This window comes from Caretta caretta, chromosome 17 (assembly GCF_965140235.1).
Source record: "Caretta caretta isolate rCarCar2 chromosome 17, rCarCar1.hap1, whole genome shotgun sequence".
NCBI classification, from domain to species: domain Eukaryota; kingdom Metazoa; phylum Chordata; order Testudines; family Cheloniidae; genus Caretta; species Caretta caretta.
Window position 1 is genome coordinate 5,288,248 of NC_134222.1, and position 15,485 is coordinate 5,303,732.

General features: G+C 38.4%; 1 protein-coding gene across 2 annotated transcripts in view; it reads left to right on the forward strand.

The window, feature by feature from the left end:
- GDPD1 (glycerophosphodiester phosphodiesterase domain containing 1) overlaps positions 1-5,072 on the forward strand; it is a 31,302-nt gene extending 26,230 nt beyond the window's left edge. The window contains exons 7-10 of one of the 2 annotated variants that reach the window (XM_048823584.2): positions 559-692; positions 1,909-1,968; positions 3,003-3,054; positions 4,211-5,072. In XM_048823584.2, coding sequence (XP_048679541.2) covers positions 559-692; positions 1,909-1,968; positions 3,003-3,054; positions 4,211-4,333 — 369 coding nt within the window. In that variant the 3' untranslated portion in view covers positions 4,334-5,072. The remainder of the gene's footprint in view (positions 1-558; positions 693-1,908; positions 1,969-3,002; positions 3,055-4,210) is intronic. The other variant, XM_048823586.2, reaches the window with a different exon arrangement.
- The last annotated feature ends 10,413 nt before the right edge of the window (positions 5,073-15,485 follow it).

Consider the following 15,485-nt stretch of genomic DNA (forward strand, 5'->3'; position numbering starts at 1 on the left):
TGCTAGAATGGCAGCTGGTTTCTCTTGTCCAAAGCCCTCTTCCCCAGGCTGGTGACTGCTTTGGAGTCCGTCAAAACCACACTCAGTAGGCAGCCAGTGGTGCCTGGATTCTGCCCTTTTGGTTTTCTGGAAGGGTGCTCAGCTCATCTGAAGCTCAACAGCACCCCTTTGTGCATGAACAGCTTATGTGGTAATGGAAATATGAGACACTGGAAGTGCTTAGTGCCAGAATAGTTTTCACCAGAATTTTACCAGATTACAGAAGCAGGGGATGGAGATCACAGGCAATGGCTGGCTCTCTTGAAACCCTTCCCTTGACCCAGCTTGATCTTCCAGCAGCTACTGCCTCTTCCAATTGCTTGCAACTTTAGCTGGGACTACACAAATCAAGGGCAGACCCAGCAAACTTGGACAGTTGGCAACTCTGCTGGATGTTTTATGTCTTTAAGCACAAATGCTAAACTTTATAACACATTCATTCACTGAAGATAGTTTTGATACAAAAGTTTCAGCAACCTGATAAATAACTTTCATTATTTTCCTACATGTTTTTTACAGAATGCTGATATTCCTATCCTTTTCTGTTTGAAACGTGTCCTGCTTCTTGTTGGCTTGTTTTACACTGGTCTGCTGCCATTCATTCCCATCAGGGAGGAATTCTTAGAAATTCCCATGCCCTCAATCATCCTGAAGTAAGTGATTTACACACTCATCAGGCTGTCATTCCAGTGAAATAACAGCAAGGCAATAAAATGTCTGTGCAGTCTTGGACACTGATCTAGTTATATTTCTCCAGCTATATAGGGCCAATTTGGGGGCATTATTTGTATGGGAAACTTCCAAGGAAGTCTGAATGCTGAAATAAGTGGTGTTAGTGATCTGGTATGTGGCACTGTTCCCTTTAGTCTGTATTTAATCAGTGCATTTAAACATCTAAAGATTCCAGCCCATGTCTAGCAAGAGTAGAGGGGATTGACTACAGTGTCCAGGCCTGTTTGGGTAATTGTTTTCACGTGTGGTTTTCCCCTGTTGTCCTAAATGTTTGTGTAGTGTTGCTCTGTGCTATTAAAACTGAGAGGTATCTGCCTTTCAGAGGTGAGAGAAATAATTACTATATATAATATTGGGTAAAGTGCTTTTGGTAAAAGGCACCATATAAATGTAAGATAATATCTTTGTTCAGAGAGAGTATTTCTACCAGAACAGATAAAGATGGCATGTATTCTCTGATGTGGGTTTTTTTTGTGTATGTCTAAGCAAAAATCTTGCTAAATTTCTATTCTTTAGTTAAGAAACGTGTACGTGACATCCTTGAATTTTTTTTAGTGGTTAGCAGTGGGATGTGTTTATGTTCAACTATGTGCACCCAGCACATTTCCTGTTTACAGCAGTGTCCCTAATCTGTCATCCCACAGAGAAAAGCAGCTGTCTTTGCAGACACCACTTTTGCTGAGGCTAGCTAAAGAGTAATATCTAGCATTTATATAGTAATACATTCTTCAGTGCTGCAAAAAGAAATTATTCTGACACCATCTACCTACCTTTTATCAGATGTGGAAACTGACACAGGGATGAAGTGAGCCAATGAAGGCCAGAAAGCATGATGATATCAGAGCTTGTGTTATATCTCAGGATCTCTTGATTTCTTATTCCTTTGCCCAAACCATTAGTTGAAATTGCCTCTAGGTCTCCATCTCTCCTGCCTTCCACCTAAAGTAACACATTTCTCCTATGTGGCACAATCCAAGTAATTGGTCTCAGAGGAAGATTCTTCTTCCCATACTCTTGTGCAGAGAAACTGCTTCTGAAGTCACAAGACTGATCCAGCACACTTCCTTTGCTTGAACATAGTTTGAAATGGCACTTTTCTGTGCTGAGGTAAATTTAAGATCCTTTTTCTTTTCTTAGGCTGAAAGAACCAGAGAAGATGACGAGAAGCCAAAAATTTGTTATCTGGCTTGCTGATGTGTAAGACTTCAATCTTTTCCTGGCACACTTCATTTTCTATATACATTGTGATTATTGCCTCAAGTGACAAGGACAGAGTTACTATTATGAAATTAACCATATTTTGTATATTGCCAAATTTGGGTATTTTGTATGTTTGAGGCAGTGCCAGTTTGCATCTCCTGCAGCACATGGGGAATATCTTTTGTAGGTTTGTACAGTGAAATATGCATGAAGGAGCACTGCCACTTGGCAGGTTCTTATCTCACTTATACCCATAAGATAATCTTGAATTACTCTATTTACTTTAGTGGAGTTACTCTCAATTTACATGGGTGTGAGTGGGTTCAAAATCTGGCCTCTTACTTCATGTGGCCATTTCATGGTATCCACAAGATATCCTATACAGCTTTGCTGGACCTTGAAAGATACTGTTAAATGTGTGTCTTCTGCAGGGTCACTAAATCCAAAAGTTGCAGGAGTTGGACTTGATCTAGTAAGTCTTTTTTGTCTCTCACTTCTTCTGTAACCCAAATAAAGATCTCTGATAGGCAATCTGATCTAATGGGAGGTCACTTCAGAAAAGTTTCATGTTTATTATCATCAAGGATGAAGTTCTTCTTGAGGCTAAAGAGGGTTATTCTATGGGTATAAATCAGATAAGAATCCTGCCTAATGGTGGTGCTCCTTAATTCATATTTCACTGACATTGATGTAGAGTGGTGCTGCTATAAAGGAAGAAAAGACCCTTTTTTAAAAAGAGGATGCCTACCTGGAGTTGAGTTTGTTTGTGGAGAGAAGAGTTAATGAATCACAAAAATACACTGCTAATGCAAATAGTTTGGAATACTGTTTTCTGTGCTTCCTAGCCGTAGCTAGGCTGGAAGTTTTCATTACTTGGGCTTTTAAGCAGAGTTCCTCATTGCAGGGCCATGAAACTGTGTGACGTGGAGCAGTTGCCACAGAACATACAGATGTTGAGAATTCGCCATGGTCTAAGATGCCTAGCATGCTTTGAGTCCTGTAAAAATAATAGTTTTTTCTCCCTGCTGCAGATTGTTAATGAGGAAAGCATTGTTTGATCACCTTACTGCTCGAGGCATTCAGGTACAGTGTGATAAAACGAGAAGTCAAGCTGGTTTGTAGTTACATGGTATTTCGTTAATATTCTTAGAAGTTTGACTCCATCTTCCCACTACCACTCCCCTTGTTCCTAAAATTAGACCTGAAGATAGGAACTGAAGGCAGTTAGAATTTATATCAGCCAGATCTTCCTAATAACTGAAGGGGTTCTCAGTGTGTACAGTTTTAAAGTAGGCATCCTCTTTAGTCCAGTCCTTACGGTATATATAAAAGTTGCAGTGGATTAAGTGAAGCCTTGCATCTGATTACTAATTAATATTTGTAGTTTACTTTTCTCTGTCTACTTGTTTGACGTTTTAATATGAAAAGGCTTTTAACAGATTTCCAGATGAAATGACATTTTAATAAGGCTCCATGCAGGGAGTGGAGGTGGGGGAAAGATACTCTTGCCCCCCAAAGTATTTATTTAAAGGGACTTTATCAAAATAAAAGCATTTTAAATAAATTCCTTGCCTTTGTTACTAGTAACACTAGAGATTATCCAAATTGAATAGATTTTTAAAATCTAACTAGTTTTTCACCACTGATGTGCACTTTTTGTACCTTATTTATCACAGGCAGTCAAGATAGATTGTAAAATACTATTCTGTTCATAATCAGGTTTATAGGTTTCACATTCAATTCTGTATTCACTTTCTGTTACTCAGACACTAACACATGCACTTTAAAGAAATATTTAGATGCTGGGAAAAGCCCTTTTAACTGAAAACTCTTTTTTGATTTTATTAAAACATTTCTTTTCATATTTGATTTTTTTTAAATCTCTACAAAACCCGTTAAATGACTTGTCCCTTATCAGCTTTGCATTAGCTAATACTAGTTTTACTAATTGGGAATGTCTGAACAGAGAGACTCACATTCTTCTATAGCCAGTTAGAGGTTGAAGTTTGTATCATTTGTCATTAGAGAACTTATTTTCCTAGATTTGCAGTCAGGTACCTGTTTTTATGTATGATGTTGATGTCATGATGATGTGAGCATCTTGGATATACCTGGCTTCCCCTTTCACTAATATGAAACTTTTTAGATCATAATTTTCCTTATTTAATTTTTGTGTACTTTTTCTTTTAATTTTGATGACTTCCTAGATGATCTGTCCATTCTGTACTTTTGTCTTTAGGTGTATATTTGGGTACTGAATGAAGAACAAGAATATAAGAGAGCATTTGATTTGGGAGCAACTGGAGTGATGACAGACTATCCAACAAAGCTTAAGGAGTTTTTACACAATTATTCAGCATAAAGGGGGGAAAAAAATCAAGCAAGACCCTACAAAGTGGACAGAGTGAGCCAAGGGTTTCATTCCTTCATCAGAATTTTTTAGCACTACATGGATAAATCACTTGCCCAATGGTGAAAGATGTAATCAGCTGGGTTATATTACCTCACTCTTAAATCATTACATGATGTAGAGATTGTATACAGTTTTATTTATTTAAAATTTTAATACCATAGTTTACATTTGTAAATAGATTGTTTAGCAAGCGTACACTATACTGATGGTGATGTATAGAAAGAAGGCTGTGGATAAGGGTACTTGTAAATAATATGCAGTATTTTACCTATTACAAGTTCCCATACCCAGACATCAAGAAATAGCATTTGGAAACTATTCCTGTCAAATGCTGTTGGATAGAGATTAATAACTGGCACTGCGTCATTGTATTTACATCTCATTGATTGAACTGGCTGTTGATTTCCAGGTGATCTGCATTGAGGAAAAGAAACGAGCACATACAAAAAGTAAGAGGTTGGATCTGTGGATATCTGGACAGATTACCCTGCAAAGTGTAGTCAGTAAAGGTAGTAACTTACAGTAATGTATTTTGACTAAAGCTAAATCCTTAGACCAACATAGCTTTACTTAATTGCTTTATTAATGAGAATGTTGGGGTTAGTCTACAGCTATAATTTGGACCCCTTTTTGGTGTAATAATATCCAGTTTAGTCAATAAATCATAGTACAGTATTTTTAGAATCTAGCCCTGCCTTCTGGAATTATCATATTGTTATGTTACTCTTTTTTTTAATTATTATTGACAAGGGATGACATTTTTTTGCCTAAATCTGAATTTATAAACCAATTTTACTGCTATAATATTGAAAAAGGTAGTTGTTTCCAGACTTGTAGTATAAATTGCATATATTTATATATCTTCATTAATTAGTTTAGGTTAAACTTGAAAGGCGCTAAAGATGAAAATTCCACAAAAGGATTCATTTCTCAGTTTTCTTTCAGATATTTTTTTAATAATCTTTACCACAATCAGACCCCGGTAGTTCTGGCTTGAGGTTTAGTAGGGCTAATCTGGAATGAGTAACAGAGCAAGTGTAGCTCACTTGGTAGATAATGCCCACAATGCTACCTGGGCAATTCATTAGCCAATTTTCCAGAAAAGGAGGGTTGCACTTACCATTGACTGAGGAAAACAGAATTCAGTACTGTGTTTAAAATCTTTACAAAAGGAAAATAAATGTTTTTTAGACCCCCCCCCCCCCCCCCCCCCGGTAGTTCCGAAAGGATTTGGAGATATTTTTAAAACTGAATTCTGGCATTCTGTGGATGCCTAATTTGAGGGCCTCTTGGGGAGTAATATTGATAGCAGAGGAATTCTGAGATACGTTAATCTCACTCTCTGCACCAATTTTGTTGAATATATCTGCATAAAGGTTTAGCACAGGAATTAATTGCTTGACTGAGATGTTAACACACAATCTCTATTGGGTTGATGGATTGGAAATCATATTTAATGTGAGGAACCAAAGATGAGACCTGTGGGAACAATGAAGAAAACTGCCATTAAAATAATTCACTAAGACAAATATACGTTTAATGTGTATTATGAACCACTGGGTCGGTACTTGTTGTGTAAAAGTACCTTAAACAGATTTACTTAATTATCCTGCCTCTTCAAAAACAAAACAACCCTCCACTGCCACCACTTTGCAATACATATCTTGACAATCAGAGTGGCAGTAGTTTGTATTAGCTCTGTCTCATCTTTAAGGGAATTTTTTTTTCCTAACCAAAAATAATAAATTCAATATGCATGAAATTTAGACATGCACACCGATGAAGTAATGTTACTAAGAAAAGCCAGGAAATCCAGAATATCAAGGGAAGAAGGTTGCCCTAGAAATGCACACTCTCTGTTCCCATTATCACCAGCAGGAGTTGCATGTGCATGTCAAATAAAGAATGGAGCTGGTGATTTCTTCTTGTGTGTTTTGGCATTACTACTTTAACACTGTTGTTTTCATGTATTTTTGGATGATGTGGTCTGTATGTATGGAATGAGCTGTAAAAGGCTCAGTAACTTAGTCATTAGACATGACTGGAACTAAACTACAATAATATCTGCTCCTGACCTCTTTTGAGGGACTTCAGCTTTGAGAATGTGACCTCAATCAATAATAAAACCTAGTCAGATGTAGGAATAATATATGTACAAATATTTTAATTAAGGAATGACTTAAAATAAGAATTTTCTCTCTGCCTCCTTAAACTTTTAAGGCATATCTTGATTCCCTCCTTAGCTTCCCACCCCACATCTTGTGCCCCAGAGCAGCAATCGTGCAGCCTGTTAGCTGTTCTAGGGCGCAAGCAAGCCTGCTTTCTAAAGTAAAGTGTTTGAATGTTAAGCTTGTCTGGATGGATGAACATTCACAGGTGCACTATAATCACCCTGTGTAACAGCTACTAAATGTCATCTGTATTCTGAGGAATATTTTCCCTGAGTAGATTATATGGAAGAAACCTCTTCTGAAGAAGTTTTAAATGAACCCACATTAGGGATTTTGGCAAATATGTAGCTAGGTTTAAATAGATGTGGATCTTATTTTGTCTTAATACAATCAATGTTCTGGCATCTCAGTGAAAAAGAACAAAATAGAAGTAATGTTCTAACAATTCAGATGAAAAATATGCATTTTCAAGTAACTTGTTGTATGCTAAGCTTCTAGATCTTTGTCCAGACCAGTTAAGCTTCAGCCAGATAATTGCATGTAACCAGTATAGTTACTAGCTGTCTTGCTTTTTAGCAGAAATGGAGAGCTGTAGAATACTGTTTTGTTGCATATGGGAAATGAGCAACACTCCCCCTCCTTCTTCTGAGCCTATGCACCTGCTACCTGCTACAGTTTAATTTCTGGCCACGCCTGTATTCACAGGAAAGTTGCCCCATCATTATTTTGCTAGATCAGCCCAGTGTTTGGACCTGAATGATTTATTTTTCCTTCTCTGGATGCATTGCTTCCATGTTTCAAACATGCATGCTGTATTTTAAAAAAAAATCTCAGTTGTTGGAGAATAATGACATTTATCACCTTCACTTTAAAGCCAAAAGTTATTTGAAATTGGGGAAAGCTCTAAGCTTTGTAAATGTAGCATTCATGGCTTTTAGACTTCTCAGCTATTTTTTCATACCATGAGACTCAGATTTCCCACATCCCAACATGGATGAACAGTTCTGCTTTATTATTCTATACTGAATTCAGAAGTGTAGTAATTAAAGTGAAATGATAGGAAATTTCATTTGTTAACAAAATGTAGGTTCTATCATTTCAGGTCATCTTCAGCACTCTTGTGACAATGGAGCTCTTTTCAGGGGCTCAGCACACACTATGACCACTAAACTTCCCACATTTAAATGCCACTTGTGACTGCAATGTTTGTAAATGGCCTGTGTCTTGATAATCCATAAATCTGTTATTGGGTATCTGAAAGTTGTTGGAGATGAGGATTAATGGAGGTCAGTTCTGGAAAATATATGTAATTCATTCACTTCCACTTACCTCTGCTAAGAACCAAAGTTTGATTACTCTTAGCACACAGAGGACACCAGAAGACGTTGGCTGAATGAGATTTTGAACTGCTGTTGCACGGTACTTGTAAGGCTGTGATATCCTGTTTATGGATATAACAAATCAGTTACTGATCTAGCTAACTATACAAGAATACAGAAATGTTTGTTCTATTAAACCATTGTTTTGAATACCCCGGAAATCAGTGTAGCGGTTTAAATGCCAGATACTTGTACAGAAGAACATGTGGTCAAGCCTTGCACTGTTGTCCAAGAGAATGTGCTGCGTATCAGTCCCTCTGTCGAGGCAGAGGGAGGGGATATTTTCAGGAACTTGTCATTCTAAACATTTGTTCAGTGCATTCTCTTTCTTCTGACAGAGGTATCTTATGTATGAAGGATGTGGCAAAATACTCCCTGCACTTTTAATTTGAAAACATTGTCACATGCTTCTCCTGCTGCTGGTGCAGAACTATGAAGCAATGTCTTTAGTTCTTTTTAAAGATAGGTTAAGACTTATGAAATGACACATTAAAACACGTTTGCTCAAAAAGATCTAATCTGAATAATCATTCATTTTAATTTCCTTGCCTTTAATAAAGACTGATTTCTGGGATCATGTTACTATATTCTTGAAATGCAATGAACATTAGTGATCTAGTGCTGCTCCTTGTCTGTTGGAGGGTTGTTCAGACTGGGAGATGATTCCTGTTGTGAACTTCGTAGAAATCCGTGGGGAAACTGCATCGGTTCCTTCGTATAGCGGTGATAGGTCTTGGAATAGGTCCAGCAATACACTGTGTGCTCCTAATTGAAGGACCTGGGTTTGAACATATTCTCTGAAGTGGCCACTGCATGCTTGCATTCAGACAGATGAAGATGCAGTATAGCAGGTCACTGATGCTAACCAAAGTGGGGAAAGTCCATCTGCAGATATTGAATGTGGCTGAGTAGTAATGTTTCACCCACTAAGCACTGCCTTATATGCTCATCTCACTGCCTGTGTTTGTTCTCTTGGGACTGACTGTGCTTGACAGTGACTTCAAAACTCTGCTTCAGAATCGAGTTAGTGGTGCTTCATGAATGTTTAAAGAAGGCTCTTCTGCAGAAGATGCTCCTAAAATGACAAACTGGTTTGAATCTTGGTTATTTAAAATTCTTCAGACACACATTGGCCGAAGGAGAGAGATGAATCTACAAATATGTAATAAACTCTTAAAATGTTACTACAGATATTAAACTTAATGTAGATGAGGTTGTGTGAAAGTGTTAAGGCAAGAGAGGCCAAGTGTGAAGATCCCTAGCATCTAACCACAAGCAGCAGACATTCCAAAACTTAAGGATTGCAAATATGGCCCAGTTGGAGTGCCTTTTTTAATCATTATTTTTCCATGATGGAGGAACTGTTTGTGCGAGAATTCTCTCTGCTGGTCTTAAATTGTAATATTTGTTAGCATCATCCATCCAAGGGTATTCAGCACCTTGCACAATTAGGGCTAAAACATGCACACTCCCTGACTCTAGGTTTGAAGAATAAGGAGTTAGAATTATCATAGTCTGCTACAGTGAAGGCTGCTGGCCTAATGCAGGAAGACATTAGATCAAAGTTTGAGTCTTCATCATAAACTCATTCAGATTTTGTAACCACACAGAACTGGCACATGATTTGCAAGCAGAAAAAGTACCAAGGAAACAAACCATGTAACTGGGGAGGTGACAAGTTGAAGGTAGTGAGAGGATTTTGGGTAGGGGAGGGTATATTACAGAAGGGAAGTAGTGAAAACGATATTGGTCAGTTCTTAAGGGGGTCATAATCTGGGAGCAGCAGCTTTGGTAAAACAGTGCTTAAAGTGTACTCCTCAGCAACAGAGCTAGATGTAATAAATAAATTGCTAGGTCTGTGACCCTCTCCCCTCCCCCCCGCCTCTTTAAGCACTGGTTTTGCTTTTGAGTATGTATCTAACAATTCAAGTGCAAGTTGGGATGTCACGAGGAATGCATCAGTGGCTACATAGATTCTAAAATGTTCCTAGTCTGTCCATCTCAAATTGGCCAAGTATAGCTTCTCTGACCTCCACTGTGCTTCAGGTACACATGGAAGCAAAACAAATGGATTCAGGACATGTTACAGCACTTTGTAAAGTGACATGTTACAGAGGAACATAAGAATATCCATATTGGCTTAGACCTATGGTCCACCTAGTTCAGTATTCTGTCTCCAACAGCAGCCATATCAAATTGAGTTAGGCGTCAAGAGGCATTGGCATTTCCATTTGCCAAACTAGATTATGCCCTTTCATATAGAAGACGTCCTGCACATGCTAACTCAGACTATTCTAATGTGTGCAAGCATTGCACTGTAGTGTTGCACTGTGTTTAAGGTAGGTAAAACTGTTCTTTGGAATGTCATTGAGCAAGAGGAATAAGAGTGATAGTCTGAGACAGTCACTGCCCCTAGATAAGAATCTAACCTGTTAGCCCAGTGGAATATGCCCGGCAAGGGGCTATTTATCCAAGAAACTGAAATACATGGAGTATTAACTATGGATTAAGCATTTTAATGTTAACCATAGTGGTAGTGCATATTAAGTGGGCTTAGTAAATGGCTACATCTGTGAACATATTGGACCTGAATCTGAGATGCACTAGGCAACTCCCATTTAAGTTTGGCTGGTGCTCAGCACTTCAGCGTGAGACCTATTGTTTGTATAACAGCCCCTTAAAAGCTCTTAGTAAATACATTGTTGTAGAAATTATGGGTTTTAGTTTTTAAACGACAGTAACACACCAATTTGCCTTCCTAGTGGCTATAAGAAGTATTTGTTCCTTTTTTGTATAGAAATGTGTCACACTATGGCTGGTGATTGATCTGGAGCAGTGATTGATAGGTTTATCAGAATTAGGCCATAATTAAGGTCACACATTTGTAAAGTGACATGCAGTAATATAATAGCTCAGGCTTTCAAAACAGCAACAGGATGATCTCGTGTGTTATGGCCGTTTGAGCAACTGCTCTGACCTATTTATATATATTAGGCTGATTAATATAAATTATAGAATGTAGCAGTTTTGCAGATGTGGAGGATTTTGTATGCAACCTTCTGGGGAAAAAAATGCAGTTTTCCCATCCTCTGTGCACATAAACTGCTGTCTCTGAGGATTTGGGTCCAACAGGCTGAAAACTAGAGCAGCTATTTGTAAAAGTGACATGACTGCCTTTAAAAAAAAAATTGGTTTCGTCTTAACTTTCTTCATTTACCATTTTCCATTTGACTTGCACTTAAATGAGAAGTTGAAGGTAACTTGATAGTTTGAAACATGATCTTACAATGTAACTTCTGTAAACTGCTTTTAATGTATCCTCTGCAGAGATGCCTTTTTGTAACCTCTTTAGGATACTTGGTCCATTGCAACAGATTTCCCTACAGGTGATGAATACTTCCCACTCTAGTAATAAAGAACTGTCCCAAAATTATGATAAACAATGTATTGATACTCTCAAAGATCTGCACTTAAAGTGTGAACCTACCAAGTAATACGTTGAAATGATGCTCCTGATGACAGCTAACCAATTTGCAGGCATAATTTAAATAGAGATTCTATATATTTTAAGCATAGCTCTAAATTTGACTGAAGGAGGTCTTTACTGGAGCATGCTCATGACCATGCACTTTTACCCGCCTGGGGCAGCAAGTTGATAGTTCTATAGGCCTGGAGCATCACAATTCCACCTGTTCTGCAGGGTGAAATCCTTTGAATAACACTTGAGCTGTGGATTTTAAGTTTTAAATCTTCTTTCACTTCAGGAGAAATCTTAAAAGTTCCAGGGCAGTATGGTGGCTATTTGAGGGATCAAAGCATTCAGTAGCTTTTATGTGGCAGGCTGATTGGAAGGATATTTACCCACATGCTTTGGGGCAGCACTTTTTTTTTTCAATTTGATTTCTTGCTAGAAAATCTAACTCTGAAATTGCTGGGGGAGGAGAGACTGATACAAGGCATATCTGGAGTGGAGGTGGAGTGTATGGTCTTCCTAATATGGAAACCTTGAGGTTGAATTTACCATTTACCATTTACCCCTGCTCCTGAAATTGCTAAAGAGTATTTTAAGATTTTAGGGTATAGTGCACACTTCCTTTTGTGTAATGCAATACAGCTTGGCCTGCAGCTATTTTTTTTGCATTCCCCCACTATTCCCTTCTGTCAGCACCACTGTTGATTACAACCTATGGTACACAAAAAACTTTTTGAAGCCAATTCAGATGAATGGTATTGAGTAATGGAAAATGTTGTTACAAATGTATATTTGTGTGCTTAAAGGTAGCATTTACTAAGATAGATATTGTGCTGCAGGGTTGTATCTGCTTATTTTCATGTAATGTCATGAGTTAATTTTTATAAAGTAATGATGGTGGTAGGCCAATAAACATATAGGCCATTTTTAAAGCAGGTTGGTGGTGTTTTTGTTTAAATTCCCATGGAAAAGATGATTGCTCAGTCTCTGGCTAGCAGGAAAAGCTGTCTGACACTTTAATTTGGTAAAGTATAATTTCTTCTAAAAAGCTGGTTTTGGGGAATAGCCAGGTTGTATATTGAAATTTAAGAAGCTATAGTTTCTATGGTCCTATATTTAAAATATTTGCTCTGTTTTACTTTCCAGTTGAAGTAGTTCTTAAACTGCCAGGAAAAAGAGTGTCAGATGAAGTCTTACTAAAATATGAATAAACCTTTCCATTTTATACTGAGTTGTGATGCTTTCCATTCCCAAGAACACCTACTTACCGCTCCACTACTTGTGTTTGGGATAGAAATATCTTAATTCCCAGGTATAAAGCTAATATAACTTCTAACATATGGCTTTCTTTGCTTCTGTATTAGTCAAATGTTCAGGGACACCAGACGCAGCAGTACTGGAGATATCTGTTGTAAATAATTTGCAATAGGTTAATGTTCAAGGCTATTACAGATAAGTTGAAGCAATAAAATGGTTGCATGTCGCATTTTGTAATGAGCAACTTAAATAATTTGGTTACTTTTTACTCTATTATTATTTTACAGTACCCAAGGGTGTGCTGGATACCTGACAATAGAAAGCAAACTGATTCTTGACCCGAAGAACTTTCAGGTTAGTTTGGACAAAATACAATAAAAGGGCATTTAAAATAACAAGGTACAGAGGAATTGAGGGAGGAAGGACAGAGCTGCATTCATAATATTATATGTTGAACAAAGTCTAGTGCTATAATTGGTAAAGTGACCCTATAACAATGGCACCTTCTTAGGGTATGCCTGCACTTTGAGTGGGACATGTAATTCCCAGCTTGAAGGAACATACTTGTGCTAGCTCTGATCAAGATTGCATGCTAAAAATAGTGTAGCCACAAGGGCATGAGCAACAGGAGGTGCTAGCCACCCCAAGTATGTACTCATCCAAGACACTAGGCACATACTTGGTTGTGTTAGGCAGTGTTAGTCTATTGATTTTGCCCTCTAAGGTCTTGTATATGTAACAAAATTGTACCAGTTTAATTAAATTATTTTAGAAACCAATTTAATTAAAATAGTCCAACCCATGGTCTACTCAAGCTAAATGGATATGACACTCTTCCACTGAAATAAGTGTGTCAACACAAAGGGATTGCACTAATTGAACTACATTAATTTCTAAACAGATGTAGTTATATTGGACAATAGTCTCATGTAGACAAGGAAGCCTCATAACCCTCCTTTGAGAGAGGTTTTCTCTTTTTGCAAATAGGAAAACTGAGACAAGAAAAGTTAAGCAACTGCCTAAAACCACACAGCAAACTGGTGTCAGAGCCAGAATTAATCCTTGGGGTTTCAGTGCTCAGTCCACTGTGCCACATTATTTTGAGACATGGTTCTCTATATAGTTGTGGAAAAGTGAACTGGTTTGTATTCTACAGAATGGAAAAGGTAGCAGGACAAAGTCTTCGAACAGCCTACCCTCCCAAAAAAGTCAATACTCTTTGTTCTGTACTTGCAAAATCAACCTGTTTACAAATCTTCAATGAAACTCACTCTTTCACTGATCTTTAAGAAACGGGTCCTCAGAACCAGTTTAAGGCATCCGCATACTCAAGTGATGATATGGTGAATGGCATACAAGACTCTCCATTTCATCCTCCCCAGCAGGGTTCTGCAACATGACTGTAGCCTGCTTTAAAAGCCTCAAGCAGTACTATTGTGTACGCTTGGATTCTTTACAAAAGGAGTTAATATTATATTAAAAACAAATATGGGTATGGAATAAAACGTTGCATTCTATTAACATTCCAAGGGTCACAGAACTCTAGGTAAGTGGAGAATGAATTTGTACATAGGCCACATTTTAATGTTAACTATAGGGTACAAAATGCTTGATATTGTTAATACAACTTACTAAGATGTGGGAAAGGAGAAGGAGAATATAGCCCCTTAATTGGCCAGCAGTGTTCAAATTAAAAAAACCTGATAGATGGAAAAAATCTTGCAATTTTTTTTAAATGTGGGAAGACAGAGACTAACATTTCAAGGAGGGATAATTAGCCATCCTAGGGGCCCCTCATAATAAAGTAGAAAATTGCCTATTGCCTACCAACCTAAGACATGACACTGACATCTGACAAAAGGTGGTTGATACATGAGCATAGATGAGATTTGATGAACAGACACCTCTAATAGAACAGGGGCCTACACTACAGAGGGCTTTAACAACCAACAAATGACTGTGTAACATCAACCCACCACTTTATTGACAGAAAAGAGCAAAAGGCAGGTATGCAATCTCAGTTGCTCAAATCCGTTAGCAAATGTACTGCATTCCAAACAAGTGAGTGGTTGAGAAGTCCTGTAAAGAGGGAATTACAATGACCCAGCTTTGTGGTCCCAAAGGGATGTTTTACTGCTACAGGGTCCCCAAAGGATCACTAAGCCCTGGTCTACACTAGGACTTTAGGTCGAATTTAGCAGCGTTAAATCGATGTAAACCTGCACCCGTCCACACAATGAAGCCCTTTATTTCGACTTAAAGGGCTCTTAGGGTATGTCTACACTACGAAATTAGGTCGAATTTATAGAAGTCGGTTTTTTAGAAATCGGTTTTATATATTCGAGTGTGTGTGTCCCCACAGAAAATGCTCTAAGTGCATTAAGTGCATTAACTCGGCGGAGCGCTTCCACAGTACCGAGGCAAGCGTCGACTTCCGGAGCGTTGCACTGTGGGTAGCTATCCCACAGTTCCCGCAGTCTCCGCTGCCCATTGGAATTCTGGGTTGAGATCCCAATGCCTGATGGGGCTAAAACATTGTCGCGGGTGGTTCTGGGTACATATCGTCAGCCCCCTGTTCCCTCCCTCCCCCCGTGAAAGCAAGGGCAGACAATCATTTCGCGCCTTTTTTCCTGAGTTACCTGTGCAGACGCCATACCATGGCAAGCATGGAGCCCGCTCAGGTAACCGTCACCCTATGACTCCTGGGTGCTGGCAGACGTGGTACGGCTTTGCTACACAGTAGCAGCAACCCCTTGCCTTGTGGCAGCAGACGGTACAGTACGACTGGTAGCCGTCATCGTCATGTCTGAGGTGCTCCTGGT